Raw genomic sequence first — 17345 nt, forward strand, 5'->3', positions numbered from 1 at the left:
CTCCTCACAATGGGTGTGGGGTCAGGGGTACCCAGAACATGGCAGAATCAATCATTGTTAGTTTCCCAGCCTGAATAAGAGGGGTGTGGTTGGGACAGGAGAGGACCAGGTGTTGGGCCCCACAGTCAGGTTGGACCAGGGATACACCCTCTCTAGAGGACCCATCTGCTTCTAACGTGGAGAAATGCTATTTATGATGTTTCTGAAGTAGCTGGCATCCATCAACTACAAGAAAGGGGAAACAAACGTTTCTAGAATTGACAGGACCACAAGAGAAAAAGAGGCCAAAGCCAAGTGACCACCAGTCCCTGGGATCCAGCTGGGGGTCATCCAATTTGACTTCAGCCTCTGTGTGGCCAGGAGGGGCAGCCAGGTGTTCACAGGCAGGAAGGGCATGTGCTTTCTGGGTGACTGTGGAAACTTCATGACCCTCCACCATGTGTGGGGTGGGACCTGACATGTCTCTGCCCACTGATCCAGCCCAAGGTCAGCACTGAGCCATGTTCCCTCTGTCTGTGTGTAAAGTGCTTCCTTCTGTTGGAGCCCCACATGGGTGTCAGTGCATGTGTGAATGTGTGGCTCCCATGGGAGCCATCAGTGCCCAAATTTCCCTCATCAGATGCTATGTTGGGAGAGTGGAGGCCACAGGACAAGGTTGCCATGACTATCCACCCCTTACAGCTTCAAGACAGCCCTGGGAGCAACTGTCTCTGGAAATAGGTGTGTGGAGGTGAGTGTACAATATGAATGGACGTCAGACTCTCTATAAGTCATTTATCATAGCTGAGATTATAGAACAGTAAGAATATAGGAAACTCATTATGTTATCCATGTTACACATCTGAAAGAGTAGAGAAGAAAACTGAAGTTTTGAAGCCATAACAGAGATTATATTATAGAAGATACATAAATTTAGAAATGCATTAGTGAATACGCTGGAGGTAAAAACCTATAGATCAGCTCTAGCTGTTTTTGGTGGAGACTTTCAGGTTTTCCATGAAGACTATCATGTCATCTGCAAAGTGCAGGATATAAAATCAATCTACAGAAATCAGCTGCATTTCTTTACACCAATAATGAAGCAGCAAAAAGAGATATCAAGGAATTGATCCCATTTAGAAACTGCACCAAAACCCTTAAGATATCTAGAAATGAACCTAAGCAAAGAGATAAAAAGATCTGTTTGCTTAACTATAGAAAGCTTATGAAAAAATTGAAGAGGAAACAAAGAAATAGAAAATTATTCCATGTTCATGGATTGGAAGAACAAATATTGTTCAAATGTTCATACTGCCCAAAGCAATCTACTCATTTAATGCAACCCTATCAAAATAATACCAGCATTCTTCACAGAGCTAGAATAAAGAGTTCTAAAATTTGTGTGGAAACAGAAAAGACTCTGAATGGCCAAAGGAATGTTGAAAAAGAAAACCAAACCTGGAGGCATCACAATTCTGGACTTCAAGATGCATTACAAAGCTGTAATCATCAAGACGGTATGGTACTGGCACAAAAAAACGGACACATAGATCAATGGAATGTAATGGAGAGCTCAGAAATGGACCCACAAGTCTATGGCCAACTAATTTTGACAAAGCAGGAAAGAATATCCAATGGAAAAAGACAGTTTCTTCAGCAAATGGTGTTAGGACAACTGGACAGCGACGTACAGAAGAATGAACCTGGACCCTTTCTTACCCCATACACAAAAATAGATTGAAAATGGATGAAACACCTAAATGTGAGACAGGAAACCATCAAAATTCTACAGGAGAAAATAGACAGCAACTTCTTTGACCTAGGATGCAGCCACTTCTTATTGAACATTTCTCCAGAGGCAAGGGAAATAAAAGCAAAAATGAACTATTGGGACCTCATCAATATAGAAAGCTTCTGCACAGCAAAGCAAACAATCAACAAAACTAAAAGGCAACCGACAGAATGGAAGAAGAAATTCTCAAATGACATATTGGATAAATGGCTCATATCCAAAATCTGTAAAGAACTTCTCAAACTCAACACCCAAAAAACAAATACTCCAGTGAAGAAATGGGCAGAAGACATGAATAGACACTTCTCCAAAGAAGACATCCAGATGGCCAACAGACACATGAAAAGATGCTCAACATCACTCATCATCAAGAAAATACAAATCAAAACCACAATGAGATACCATCTCACACCTGTCTGAATGCCTAAAATTAACAACTCAGGAAATAACAAATGTTGTAGAGGATGTGGAGAAAAGGGAACCCTGGTGCACTGCTGGGGGGAATGCAAACCAGTGTGGGCACTCTGGAGAACAGTGTAGAGGTTCCTCAAAAAATTAAAAATAGAACTACCCTACAACCCAGCAATTGCATTAATATGTATTTAATCAAAGGATACAAAAATGCTGATTCAAAGGGGCACATGTACCCCAATGTTTCTAGCAGTACTATCAACAATAGCCAAAGTATGGAAAGAGTCCAAATATCCACTGACAGAAGAATGGATAAAGATGTACTCAATGGAATACTACTCAGGGAACAAAAAAGATTAAATCTTGCCATTTGCCACAATGTGGATGGAACTAGAGAGCATTACGCGAAGTGAATTATGTCAGTCCGAGAAAGACAGATATCAAATAATTTCACTCATATGTGAAATTTTAAAAAGACAACAGATGAACATGGCAAAAGGGAAGGAAAAACAAGATAAAAACAGAGGGAGGCAAACCATGAGACTGTTAAAAACCAAGAACAAACTGAAGGTTGCTGGAGGGGAGGTGGGTGGGGTAATGGGCTGAGTGGGTGATGGGTATTAAGAAGGGCACTTTTCGGATGAGCACTGGGTGTCATATGTAAGAGATGAATCACTGGGTTCCTCTCCTGAAACCAAAACGGCACTGTATGTTAATTAACTTGAATTTAACTTTAAAAAAAAAGACTAGATGGAACAGTCTCAAACTATTTTTACCATCATTGAGAAGACACAGATGAATATAAAGACACAGAATATAAAATTGGAAAACAATGTTGAGGACACTTTGTCAGGTGCAATGCACAGACTGAAGTACTTAGGGAACAGGGAGTCTGGTGGATATGGTGAGTTCTGGAAGGAGAGCAGTGAGGAGGATATTGGGGAGCCATCAAGGGGTCACTGGCTGGGAATTTTGCAGAGATGGAGACAGGAGACTGCTGGTGTGCACAGTATATCCATGACATCTGTGTCTTGATATTTCGTGGTGGAGTTCATAGTGGGAAATTTCTCAGTTTTTCCTCATTGAGGATGATATTAGTTGCGTGTCTTTTGCATATGGCCTTTATGATCTTGAGGTATGTTCCTTCTACCCCTACTTTCTTTTTTATATATTAAATGTAATTTATTGTCAAATTGGTTTCCATACAACACCCAGTCCCCATCCCAACAGGTGCCCTCCTCAATGCTCATCACCCATTTTCCCCTCTCCCCCACCCTCCATCAACTCTAGCTTTGTTCTCAGTATTTAAGAGTCTCTTGGGGCGCCTGGGTGGCGCAGTCGGTTAAGCGTCCGACTTCAGCCAGGTCACGATCTCGCGGTCCGTGAGTTCGAGCCCCGCGTCAGGCTCTGGGCTGACGGCTCGGAGCCTGGAGCCTGTTTCCGATTCTGTGTCTCCCTCTCTCTCTGCCCCTCCCCCATTCATACTCTGTCTCTCTCTGTCCCAAAAATAAATTAAAAAAAAACAAAAAAAAACCCAAAAAAAACGTTGAAAAAGAGTCTCTTATGGTTTGCCTCCTTCCCTCTCTGTAACATTTCCCCCCACCCCTCCCCCCATGGTCTTCTGTTAAGTTTCTCAGGATCCACATATGAGTGAAAACATACGTTATCTATCTTTCTCTGCCTGACTTATTTCACTTAGCATAATACCCCCCAGTTCCATCCACGTTGCCGCAAATGGCCGGATTTCATTCTTTCTCATTGCCAAGTAGTATTCCATTGTATATATAAACCACATCTTCTTTATCCATTTGTCAGTTGATGGGCATTTGGGCTCTTCCCATAATTTGGCTATTGTTGAAAGTGCTGCTATAAACATTGGGGTAGAAGTGCCCCTATGCATCAGCACTCCTATATCCCCTGGGTAAATTCCTAGCAGTGCTATTGCTGGGTCATAGGGTAGATCTATTTTTAATTTTTTGAGGAACCTCCACACTGTTTTCCAGAGCAGCTGCACCAGTTTGCATTCCCACCAACTGTGGAAGAGGGTTCCTGTTTCTCCACATCCTCGCCAACATCTATAGTCTCCTGATTTGTTCATTTTAGCCACTCTGACCAGCGTAAGGTGTTATCTCAGTGTGATTTTGATTTGTATTTCCCTGATGAGGAGTGACGTTGAGCTTCTTTTCATGTGTCTGTTGGCCATCTGGATGTCTTCATTAGAAAAGTGTCTATTCATGTCTTCTGCTCATTTCTTCACTGGATTTTTTTGTTTTTAAGGTGTGGAGTTTGGTGAGTTCCTTATAGATTTTGGACACTAGCCCTTTATCCGATATGTCATTGGCAAATATCTTTTCCCATTCTGTCAGTTGCCTTTTAGTTTTGTTGATTGTTTCCTTTGCAGTGCAGAAACTTTTTATCTTGATGAGGTCCCAATAGTTCATTTTTGCTTTTAATTCCCTTGCCTTTGGAGATGTGTCGAGTAAGAAATTGCTGCGGCTGAGGTCAAAGAGGTCTTTTCCTGCTTTCTCCTCTAGGGTTTTAATGGTTTCCTGTTTCACATTCAGGTCCTTCATCCATTTTGAGTTTATTTTTGTGAATGGTGTAAGAAAGTGGTCTAGTTTCATTCTTCTGCATGTTGCTGTCCAGTTCTCCCAGCACCATTTGTTAGAAGACTGTCTTTTTTCCATTGGATACTCTTTCCTGCTTTGTCAAAGATTAGTTGGCCATATATTTGTGGGTACAATTCTGGGGTCTCTATTCTATTCCATTGGTCTATGTGTCTGTTTTTGTGCCAACACCATACTTTCTTGATGATTACAGGCTAAAGTCTGGGATTGTGATGCCTCCCACTTTGGTTTTCTTCTTCAATATTACTTTGGTGGGGCACCTGTGTGGCTCAGTTGGTTGAGGGTCTGACTTCGGCTCAGGTCATGATCTCGTTGTCTGTGAGTTCGAGCATCAGGCTCTGTGCTGACAGCTCAGAGCCTGGGGCCTGTTTCAGATTCTGTGTCTCCCTCTCTCTCTGCCCCTCCCCCACTCATGCTCTGACTGTCTCTCTCTCTGCAAAAATAAATAAACATTAAAAACTTTTTAAATTTAATAATACTTTAGCTATTCGGGGTCTTTTGTAATTCCATACAAATTTTAGGATCGCTTGTTCTAGCTTTGAGAAGAATGCTGGTGCAATTTTGATTGCTATTGCATTGAATGCCACACACTTCCAAAACTCAAAGGGAAGAAATAGAAAATTTGAACAGATGCATAACCAGTGAAGAAATGGAATCAGTTATCAAAAATCTCCCAACAAATAAGTCCTGGACCAGATGGCTTCCCTGGGGAATTCTACCAGACATTTAAAGCAGAGATAATACCTATCCTTCTCAGGCTGTTCCAAAAAATAGAAAGGGAAGGAAAGCTTCCAGACTCATACTATGAGGCCAGCATTACTTTGATTCCCAAACCAGACAGAGATCCAGCAAAGAAAGAGAACTACAGGCCAATGTCCCTGATGAATACGGATGCAAAAATTCTCAACAATATACTAGCAAATCAAATTCAACACCATATAAAAGGAATTATTCACCATGATCAAGCGGGATTCATTTCTGGGCTGCAGGGTTGCTTCAATATCCTCACATCAACCAATGTGATACATCACATTAATAAAAGAAAAGAACCATATGATCCTGTCAATCGATAAAGAAAAAGCATTTGACAAAATACAGCATCCTTTCTTAATAAAAACCCTCGAGAAAGTTGAGATAGAAGGAACATAGAAGGAACATCATAAAAGCCATTTATGAAAAGCCCACAGCTAATATCATCCTCAATGGGGAAAAACTGAGAGCTTTCCCCCTGAGATCAGGAACACGACAGGGATGCCCACTCTCACTGCTGTTGTTTAACATAGTGCTGGAAGTTCTAGCATCAGCAATCAGACAACAAAAGGAAATCAAAGGCATCAAAATTGGCAAAGATGAAGTCAAACTTTCACTTTTTGCAGATGACATGATACTGCACATGGAAAACCTGACAGACTCCACCAAAAGTCTGCTAGAACTGATACATGAATTCAGCAAAGTCGCAGGGTAGAAAATTAATGTAAAGAAATCAGTTGCATTTTTATACACCAATAATAAAGCAACGGAAAGAGAAATAAAGAAACCGATCCTATTCACAATTGCACTAAAACCATAAAATACCTAGGAATAAACCTAAACAAAGATGTAAAAGATCTGTATGCTGAAAACTATAGAAAGCTTATGAAGGAAATTGAAGAAAATACAAAGAAATGGAAAAACACTCCATGATCATGGATTAGAAGAATAAATATTGTTAAAATGTCAATAAAATATTTTTAAAGGCAGAAGAGGAAAAATAGAAGAACAAACAAAAGAGGGGACAAACTAAAATGGGAAATCTAATAACAATCTTATCAGGAATTACACTATATGTAAATGATCTAAATACAACACTTAAAAGACAAAGATTTTAAGATGGGTTTAAGAAAAACAACTATATTAGTTTTGCTTCCCAATATAAACACTGGGAGAGGGACAAAACATAAGAGACTCTTAGATATGGAGAACAAACAGAGGGTTACTGGAGGGGTTGTGGGATGGGGGGATGGGCTAAATGAGTAAGAGGCATTAAGGAATCTACTCCTGAAATCATTGTTGCACTATATGCTAACTAACTTGGATGTAAATTTTAAAAAAATTAATTAAAGATGAAAAAAAGAAAAACAACTATAAGCAAAACTCTATTTGCAGTCTATAAGAAATTCACTTCAAATATAATGGTGTAAATGGGTGAAAAGCAAAAGAATGAACAATGTGGATGAATCTTGAAAACATTGTGCTAAGTAAAAAATCCAGACACAAAAAGTCGCATATTGTATGATTCCACTTAGATGTACTAAGTAGACAAATTCACAGACATAGGAATTGGAACAGAGATTGACAAGGGCTGGTGGCAAAGGGACATGGGAGTAATTATTTAATGTGTAGGGAGTTTCCATTTGGTATAATAACAGTGTTCTGGAAATGGATAGTGGTGATGATTATCTAAGATAGTAAATATACTTCATGCCACTGAATTATATGCTTTAGTGATGGTTAAAATGGTGAATTTTATGTAATGTAACCACATGAAAAGGTAGAAGAGGGGTGCCTGGGTGGCTCAATTAGTTGAGCATCTGACTTCAGCTCAGGTCATGATTTCACAGTTTGTGAGTTCAAGTCCCACATCGCGGTCTGTGCTGACAGTGCAGAGCCTGGAGCCTGCTTCAGATTCTGTGTTTCCTTCTCTCTCTCTCTGTCCCTCCCCCACTCACACTCTATTTCTCTCTCTCAAAAAATAAATAAAAACATAAAAAAGTAGAAGAATGAAAAATGTACTATGCAAACATTAATCAAAAGAAAACTTAAGGGGTTGTATTAGTTTCTAATTGCTGTTGTCATAAATGACCACAAACTTGGTGTCTTAAGATAACATAGATTTATTATAATTCTGGAGGTCAGAAGTAAATAATCAGTCTCACCGGTATAAAGAAATAGGGGGGCATCCACCTACTCTATCTTCATCCAGAACTGGAACTCTGAATGCAACTGATGCCTAAATATTGACCATGTATCCAGTAAATCTGGAATTTAAAAAAAAAAAAATTTTTTTAGTTAACATACAGTGCAATCTTGTTTTCAGGAGTAGAATTTAGTGATTCATCACCTACATACGACACCCAGTGGTCATCCCAACAAGTGTCCTCCTTAATACCCATCACCCATCTAGCCCATCCCCCACCCACCTCCCTCCATCAACCCTGTTTGTTCTCTAAAGAGTCTTTATGGTTTGTTTCCCTCTCTTCTCTCTCCCCCCTCTACTTCCTATATGTTCATCTGTTTTCTTTCTTAAATTTCACATATGAGGGAAATCATATATTTGTCTTCTCTGATTGCCTTATTTCACTTAGCATAATGCATTCTAACTCCATCCACGTCACTGCAAATGGCAAGGAAACTTTTTAATTTGGATAATACATCTTTATATTATTTTTTATCTTCTGTGCACACACCTGTATAATCTTGAAGCAATACAATTATTATTCTTATCCATTTCAGTGCTTATCACTTTGTTTTGCTTCATTTAATTGGTTAGTACCTCCAATTAAATAAATTCAATGCCATGCTGAATACAAATGGTCATAGGAAACATACTTGCATCATTTCCAATCAGAGAGAGGACTTCAAGTTCTCACCTTTAAAAATGATTGGCTAAGTGGTGATTGCTAAATATGCCTCTGTAAGTTCTAAGAAACAACCTTTTATATATCTGATGAGTTTTTATTTTCATGATGAATTGTTGGTGTATTTTATCAAAAGCTTTGTCTGCACCTGTTGAGATTTCTTCATTTTTTTAATTTTTAACTAAAGTACAGTTGACATATTAGTTTCAGGCGAACAGTATAGTGATTCAACAATTACATGCATTATGAAATGCTCACTATATGAAGCGTAGTTATTTAGCGTCAGAACAAAATTATTACAGTATTATTGACTATATTCCCTATGCTGTATTTTTCATCCCTGTGGCTCATTTATTTTATAGCTCGAAGTTTATGCCTTTTAAGCTCTTTCATTTGCTTCACCCATCCCCACCCTCTTCCCCTCTGGCAACCACTAGTTTGTGAGATGGTCATTTTTTTTAACTTATTCTGTTAATGTATTGGATTATATTGATTGATTTTTAATACTTTAAGCTACTCTGTTCTTCTTCTCCCCTGCAAAATCCAGTATGGTCATGATGTATTGTCCTTTTTATATACTGCTGAATCTTATTTGTGAATGTTTTGTTTAGAGATTTACATCTAAGTTTATGTGAGACATCGTTCCGTGCCTTTCCCATTCTATAAATTCCTTTCCAGGCTTTGGTGTCAATATTTTCCTAGCCTGATAAAATATTACTTCCTTTTTTTATTATTATTCTCAAGAAAGGCTTGTGTAATTCTGGTGTGTGTGTGTGTGTTTTGTAAGTGTTTGGAGGAAATTGCCAATGAAGCCTCCTCAACAGACACATGTATATATTACAAGATGATTATCACTATGGGATTAGCTAACACTTCCATCCCATAACATAGCTGCCTTTTTTATATGATGAGAACATCTTAGATCTACCCTCTTTGCCACATTCAAGATGATACAGTATAGCTATGGTCACCATGCTGTACATTAGATCCCCAGAATGTATAATCTTAGAACTAACTATATATCTCTTAATCTTATACCTATAATCTTGACCAACACTTCACCATTTCTGCACCCCCAGACCTGACAGCCACCATTCTGCTCTCCATTTCTGTCAGTTTCCTCACACTTCAGTTGGGGGGTGATTTTTGATCACAGAGTCAATGCATTTAATGTATACATAAGGTGATACATATTTTCTACTTATCCTTCATCATTTTGGAAACTTGTATTTTTGGGGATTGTGTTCATTTCATCTACATTTTCTAATATATTGGCATACAATCGATCATCATGTTCTATTATTGATTTAAAGTCTGTAGGATGTGATGCCCTCCTGAAAATGATAATGGGTGCCCCCCACTCTTGGCCATTTTGACTAGGATTTATAAATGTGATTAATGTTTTAAAAAATGAACATTTTGGGCTTTATTGATTCTTCTTTATTTTTTGTTCGTCCTCATTAGTAGCTACTCTTATCACTATAATTTCCTTCCTTCTATCTTCATTTGGAATAATTTGCTTCTTTCCTCCTCTAAATTCTTGGTATGATAACTTGGATCATTGACTTTTTAGGCTTTTTTCTTTTCCTTTCTTCTTCTTTTTTAAAAATTACATCCAAGTTAGTTAACATATAGTGTAAAAATGATTTCAGGAATAGAATTTAGTGATTCATCACTTACATATAACACCCAGTGCTCATCCCAACAAGTGTCCTCCTTAATGTCCCTTGCCCATTTAGCCCCCCACCTCCTCCCCTCCAGCAACCCTCAGTTTGTTCCCTGTATTTAAGAGTCTCTTATGGTTTGTCTCCCTCCCTGTTTATTATTATTTTTGCTTCCCTTCCTTTATGTTCATCTGTTTTGTATCTTAAAATTCCACATGAGTGAAATAATATATTTGTCTTTCTGACTGACTTAGGTCGCTTAGCATAATACCCTCCAGTTCCATCCACATAGTTGCAAATGGCAAGATTTCATTCTTCTTGAATTCCCAGTAATACTCCATTATATATATATATATATATATATACATATACATATACATACATACACACACACACACACACACACACACACACACATATACACACACACACACAAACACACACCCCACATCTTCTTTATCCATTCATCTATCAATGGACGTTTGGGCTCTTTACATACTTTGGCTATTGTTGATAGTGCTGCTGTAAACATTGGGGCGCATGTGTCCCTTTGAAACAGCATACCTCTGTCCCTTGGCTAAATACCTAACTAGCACAATCGCTGGGTCATAGGTTAGTTCTATTTTTAGTTTTTTAAGGAACCTCCATACTGTTTTCCAGAGTGGCTGCACCAGTTTGCATTCCCACCAGCAGCGCAAAAGAGATCCTCTTTCTCCGCATCCTTGCCAACATCTCTTGTTGCCTGAGTTGTTAATTTTAGGCTTTTTCTTTTCTAATATATTCGTTCCTGGTTGTTAATTTTCCTGCGCCATAGGTCTGATGTGTAACATTTGCATTATCATTCAGCGTAAGCATTCTCCCATTTCCATTTTGGGTTTCTCATTTCGCTCACGGATTATCGAGAAGTCTGTTGCTTTATTTCCAAAATGTAGGGGCTCTAGCTATCTTTGATGGCAGAATCCGGTCACTCCCAGAAGGTCCCAGGAGTTCTTACTGGTCTATGTTAGGAGTCCAGGCTGGCCGGGGCCATTAGGCGGCCTCTGTGGGCAGCTCCCGCGCCTCCTGGGGTCCCCGCGGTCCCCTCCCTGGAGTGTGGGGTGTGGGTCCTTCCTGGGCTAGCGGATGGCCAGAGCAGCATACACGCTGGGCTCTGCTGGAGGCTCCCCGGCTTGGGAGGAATGGGGTGCACTCGTCTCCCGTCTGAGCGTCAAGCGGTTCAGCTGGGCGTAGGTCACATCTGGGGGGGCGTCAGATGCGGCAGCCTGCAGTGGGCGGAGGGAGAGGGGGGGTGTGTGGTTAGCGTGGGGGGAGCCTGGGAGCCTGGAGAAGAGAGGACCCACCTGACTGTCCATCTGCCTGTCTTCCTCTGCTTGTTTGTCTTCTGTGTCTGGCAATCCCCCCCACAGGGGGGAAGGAGAAGTGGCCGGTCCCCGACTGAGTCTTGATCTTGAGTGGCTCACCTGGGCATACGTCGTTCCTTGGGGGTCTCCATCCTCCGCGTCCTGCTGGAGACAGACAGTGAGGGGGAGATTCGTCTCCTTGATCCCACTCGACAGCCTCGGTGAGTTTTCCACACTATTGCCAGAGTGATGCTTTCGAACTTTTAGGCAGCTTAGGTCAATCTCCTGGTGGACTCCTCAGGGACTTCCTGAGCCTTGGGGCATCTGGGTGCTTCCTACGGCTCTGAATCTGTTCCTGACACTGTTTCTTGCTCATTTGGCTCCAACCACATGGCCGTCACCCCCACCTTCCTGAAAACGCACGTTGCTGCCTAAGGACCTTTGCGCCTGCTACCCCCACCTCCTGCCTTATTTTCCCCAGCCACGCTTTGCACTCCAGGACACTGCCCACTTCCTCGCATATGGTCTGTCGCCCACAAGGTGAGCTCACCGAGCGTGGGTCAGGTTTGCTCACTGTCGTGCCTGCAGCACTAGGTGGGGCCTGGTAAACGGTGGGCTCTCCGTGCACATTTGCCGGGCAAATGAACGAACGGGGCCTAGAGACCTGCGGGTGTTCACGCACCCTCTTGAGACCTGAGCGAGCACCCCAACAACCGGAAGTCCGACGGCGGGTGAGGACCAGTCACGGGGGGCATGCGGGAGGTCCCACGAGGTCACGGCAAGAGGCCCCGGGGTGCCCAAGGAGGGAGAGGGCACCCGTGGGACACCGCCACGACCGGGTGATGTGAGGACACAGGAGTGTCCGTTGGTTTACGTTTGGCACCAGGAGGGCCCTCGGGGTCTGCACGGGAGCAGGGGTCTCACCCGCTGGTCCAGCTCCACCCCCTCCTCGGGCTGTGCGTCTTGCACGGCGGCATCTGCTGGGGCAGAAAGGGGGGCGTGTCTCTTGGCAAGGTCCCCTGGGCTCACACCCCACCCCGCGGTCCAGGGGCCCCAGTGGCGGGTGAGGGGCCGAGGCCACACGTGCAGGAACGCGGTCCTCACTCCCAGCCACCAGCCCCTCCCAGCCCCCACCCCCCGGGGCGCCCCCACTCCTCTCACAGAGGGTCTCCTCCTGGGTGGCGGCAGCTGGCCCGGAGCTGGGGAGGAGATGGGGTGTTAGGGGGCATAGACGGGCAGGCGGGTGGGGGCCCGGGGGTCTGCGGGCACGAGTTACCTGTCCTGCAGGCCTCTGTCCTGGGGCTCTGGGTCTGCGGCCCCTGCAGGAAGTTGGAAGTCAGCCTCCCCCCGGGCTGGGAGGTTACGACCCCCGCCACATAATCCCAGAGGAAAGGAACCCTTCACACATATTGCCCGTGTTTCAACATCTCCCGAGACGGAAAAGAGGAAAACACCTTCAACTGGCACATGGGTGCCGACCTTACGTGTTTTCTTTCTAGCCTCTCCGACGTGAGACTCCGCAGAAGTGTCTTTCTACGCTGGCCTTTCCGACATCTGGTTTCCCTCTGGCTGGTGCCCTGAGCCACTCTCCATCCACCCACGGGAGAGCCACCACCCCCTGGGGCTGGTCACCCCCGTCCCTTCTCACCCGGCTTCCTGCCTTTGCCCTGACGCCGGCGACGGACGAGGAGGACGACGAGGAGGCAGAGCAGCAGGACGAAGGCCCCCGCGGCCCCGATGAGGACGTACAGGTACCGGTTGGGACCTTGGACAGAGCCACACCGTGAAGGAGCCAGTGATGCCATTTAACTGGGCGCGCCTGCTGTGTGCCAGGCACGTGCTGGGCTCTGGGCATTCACCTCTGACCCTGTCAAGGGTCACGCAGCAGGGGACTGCCGCCCCGCCCCCGCCCCCCCACTCCACAGACAGGAAAGTGAGGCACAGGGAGGCTGACCACGTGTCCCAGGTGGCCCAGCGTGGAGGTGGCAGGGGTGGGACTGGAACCCGGGCTGTGGGTTCCCTGCGCTCTCCTCATGCTGCCCCCCCCCCCCAGGCCGACACCAGCTTGGGGCTCTGGGCTCCTTATCTGCAGGCGGGTCTGTCCCAGCATCTTCGTCTGGGGCCGAGGGTCCTTCCAGATTCCCCTCACTACCTGAAGGCCCCCAGCCATTGTCCTCCCGTCCCTCCCCCTCCAGGGTCATCCCACCGCTGCAGAGGGCCAGGTCCCCATAGAATCCCGACCCGGAGGGGCTTCCCCGTGAGCCCTCCTCTCCCCCCGGAGGGGGCCAGAGCCACGGCCAGAACTGAGGGGAAATCTAATCTGGGCCACGACTCTCTCCTTTACACCTGGGGAAACTGAGGCCCAGGCAGGGGAGGGGCGTGTCCAAGCCAGCGTCTCCAGAGGTGCCTGAACTGACGGTGTAACCAATCCCTGCTCCCATGGACCCACCCGCCTCCTCCTGACAGAGACCTTCACTTGCCCGCAGAGGCTCCTGGGGTCGGGGGCGGGGGGGCAGAGGGGGCTGCCTCTTCCCCAGCTGGGCCCCCACCCTCTCCCTCTGCCATGACCACCCCAGCCCTCCTCCCCCTGGCCTCAGAGCCCCTGGAGCCTGGTGGCCGCCCTGGCATCTCTGAAACACAGGAAGGAAAGCCCTGGACAGAAGTCACCGTGACTCACCAGCTGTTGAGCTGGGATCTGTGGCTGGGGGGCCGGGCTCTCCAGAGGATCCTGGGGGAAAGGCAGTAGTAGAGGAGGGGGCTGGAGTTTCCCTTCAAGACCCTGTCTCTGCTTACAGTCTTCTCCCTCATGTGCCCTGCGGCCCCCAGGGCCCTCCTCCTCCACCTGGAGAATTGTGGTGACGGGGACAAGGGAAGGGGCAGGGAGGGAGGGGCGTGTTTCCCTCCTGTGCTCTGAGGGGCGGACCCCTCGGGTGACACTTCCCCTGAGCCCCTTCCATTATGTCTCAGCCCAGGGCTCTCTTGGGCACAGGGCCCTGAAGACAACATTGGGACACAGAGGGGACAGGGCTGGGGCCCCTCACCTGAGACCTGGAGCTCCAGGGGGTCACTGGGGTGTGACAACAGGTGGGGGGAGGTGCTATATGAGCCGTAGCACCTGTAGGTCCCCCCCTGGGCTGAGGTCACAGGACTCATGGAGAATTTGGCCTGGTAATGTCCAACTCGGTACTTTGATCTAAGACGCAGGGGAGGGTCAGCTGCCCCCTCCTTGGACAGAAGGAAAGTGTCCACAAAGCTCCAGGACTGACACAGCAGGGTCACATTCTCTCCTGAGGCCACCATGGGTCCTGGCTGCACCGAGAGGGAGGGTGTGGAGAGGAGCTGTCCTGGAGAGAGGAAGGCGGGTGAAGGGCTGTCCATCCTTGCTCTGAACTGAGTCTGCCTGTCCTCTGAGTCTCTCCCCTTCCCCATCCCCTGTCTCTCTGTCTCTCTCCCTCCCTGGGGACCCCACACCCCCGATCCCAGCCACCACCACCTGGGACGCCCCCAGCAGGGCCTGTGCAGAGTCTGGGGCCCTGACTGAACCCGTGTCCCCTCACCTGTGACCAGGATGTCCAGGGGGTCACTGGGGGCCGACCACTCGGAGGAGAGGTTGTGTCCACCATAGCATGTGTACCGGCCCCCGTGGGAGCTGTTCACTGGGCCCAGGGGGAAGTCGGCCCCCGAGAGCCCAGCCTGGGGCTGCAGGCTAAGGTGCTGGGGAAGGTCACGTGCCGCCTCCTTGTATAGAGCGAATCTGTCATAGCCGATGTCAGAGCGACACTGGAGGGTCAGCCTCTGTCCAGGGGTCACGACAGGGCTCTGCTGGGTCAGGAGGGAGGGCTTCCTGGACACACCTGGGAGACAACCAGTCGTGGATTGAGGAGCAGATTCTCCCCAAACCTCTCTTCTCCTGTCCTGACCCCCAGGTCTCAGTGTCTCTCACATTCTGTCTCTCTGACCTGTGAGATCCCCGTGTCTCCTCCCCCCACCCTCTGATCTGGGGCTCCCCTGGAAGCAGAGCCTCCATAACCTGTCTGGTGGTCAAAACATGGATGCAACAAAAATCAGACTCCCTCACCTGAGACCAGCAGTTCTACGGGGTCACTGGGCTGTGACCACAACTGGGGAGTGTTGTTGAAATAGCCATGGCATCTGAATGTCCACCTGGCGCGGGGGGTCACAGGGCCCACAAGAAACAGGGCCTGGAACTGTCTACTGGTGGGTTGCTGGGAGTCCAGGGTCCAGACGGGCCTGGGTTCTCCTTCCTTCATCAGGACGAACCTATGGAATCCCATCCATGAGGTGCACTGGAGGGTCACCTTCCCTCCTGAAGTCACCATGGGGTTGGGCAGGGCTGAGAGAGTGGGTTCGGCATGGAAACCTAGGAGAGGAGGAAGGGACACGTTAAATAGGACCCAGATCCCCCCATAGTATGCCCAGCGCTGGACTCTGAAAGGGAGACGCTCTGGGAGCAGACCCCCTCCCTGAGGGCAGAGCCTGGGGCGGGGACCCTGAGGGGGCTCGCACCTGTCACCACCAGCTCCAGGGGGTCACTGCTCTCTGAGGAGCCAGTGGAGCTTTGATAGGAACAGTGATATCGGCCTGCATACTGCTCTCTCACGTATGTGATGGAGAACTTGGCTTTGTTCCCAGGCTCCAGTGGCCTCTGTCTGTCCCAGGGCATTGAGTGTCCGTCTTTATCCAGATGGAACTCGTGGGCCTCCAGGATTCCCTGACACCAGATGGTCACAGCGCTACCCCAAGGGACCACAGAGCCTGGCTCAGCCCAGAGGGAGGGTTTGGGGAGGGTCCCTGGAAGGAAACAGAGGCTGGGTCACAAGACCTTCCCCATCCCCAGTTCCCAGCTCAGCCCCAAACCCCAGACGTCCCCTCTCCATCCGCCCAGAACTGCTGTTCTCCATTCCCAGCTGCCTGGTGGGTGACCCCTGTCCTCAGTGAGGAGGTGGGATGGAACACCTGGGGACACACTCACCTGCCTGAGCTCGGGTCCTGGGTCCCACACTCAGCCCTGGAAAAGAGTTCCTGTGAGAGGGTTGCCCCAAATCCTGAGCAGAACCCCTCCTTCCCAGAGCTTCCTGTGCTTGGGGTCTCTAACAGCCCAGGGCCTGGCTATGACGCAGGTTCCTCCCAGACTAGGGCGTCCTCTCCCCTCCTGAGATCTCACCGAGGAGAAGCAGGGTCGTGAGGTTGGGGGTCATGGCGTCTCCTGCCTCTGTCCCTGTTGTGCAGATGGAGGGACCTTGGTGCTTGGAGGACAGACAGAGCACAGGGTGTGGCCACTCGGAGGCTGGTCTGCCTGGTCATGGGGTTGTCACATCAGCAGCCAGGCAGGAAGGGGAACAGCCTGGCTGTCATTTCCCCAGGGCTGAGGCTGGAGAAGGCAGCAGGCTTTGCAGATATTTTGACCACATCCGAGGCCTCACCTGATCCATAAACTGTTGTCTTCCTGGCCTGTCTTCCTGGTCACCCCCTTGTTACCCAAGCTTCAACACGTATTTATTAAGTATTTGCAATGTATCTGGCCCAGAAATACATCACTGGACAGGACTGATTCAAACTAGTTTGCAGAGCTCAGACTACCAAAACAAAACCCCCAGACTAAAAAAGAAACATAATTTAAAACGGAGTATCTGGTGTATTATTTTCCTGTTGTGTTGTTACCATAACCAGTCACTACAAGCTAGTGGGTAAAACTGTGAAGATTTACAATGGTACAGTTTTGGAGGGTTGAAGTCCGAAATGGACACCCCTGAGCTAAAATCTGGGGGTCCTCAGGCTGTGCTCCTTATTTTTTTAATGTATATTTTTGAGAGAGAGAGAGAGAGAGAGAGAGAGAGAGCGCAGAGGAGGGGCAGAGAAAGAGGGAGACACAGAATCGGAAGCAGGCTCCAGGC

General features: G+C 47.0%; 1 protein-coding gene across 26 annotated transcripts; it reads right to left on the minus strand.

The window, feature by feature from the left end:
* Positions 1-7666: 7666 nt before the first annotated feature.
* LOC102960453 (leukocyte immunoglobulin-like receptor subfamily B member 3) lies at positions 7667-17081 on the minus strand. 26 transcript variants are annotated; one of them, XR_006211711.1, is made up of 14 exons: positions 16616-17077; positions 16424-16459; positions 15958-16242; positions 15509-15811; positions 14988-15284; positions 14472-14774; positions 14108-14158; positions 13079-13195; positions 12707-12749; positions 12592-12629; positions 12355-12410; positions 11981-12094; positions 11085-11595; positions 7667-7826 (listed from the first exon to the last, which is right to left on the minus strand). XR_006211711.1 is itself a non-coding variant. In XM_042968221.1 (14 exons), the coding sequence occupies exons 1-14, from the start codon at positions 16647-16649 to the stop codon at positions 11206-11208; spliced, it is 1869 nt and encodes a 622-aa protein (XP_042824155.1). In that variant the 5' UTR covers positions 16650-17068; the 3' UTR covers positions 10797-11205. The 26 variants fall into 26 exon arrangements, 24 of the variants coding, with proteins under 24 accessions (XP_042824155.1, XP_042824156.1, XP_042824150.1 ...); XM_042968221.1 differs by lacking the exon at positions 7667-7826 and having other exon boundaries at positions 10797-11352; positions 11551-11595; positions 16616-17068; XM_042968222.1 differs by lacking the exon at positions 7667-7826 and having other exon boundaries at positions 10797-11352; positions 11551-11592; positions 16616-17067.
* Positions 17082-17345: the final 264 nt, after the last annotated feature.

This window comes from Panthera tigris, chromosome E2 (assembly GCF_018350195.1).
Source record: "Panthera tigris isolate Pti1 chromosome E2, P.tigris_Pti1_mat1.1, whole genome shotgun sequence".
In the NCBI taxonomy this organism is placed as follows: domain Eukaryota; kingdom Metazoa; phylum Chordata; class Mammalia; order Carnivora; family Felidae; genus Panthera; species Panthera tigris.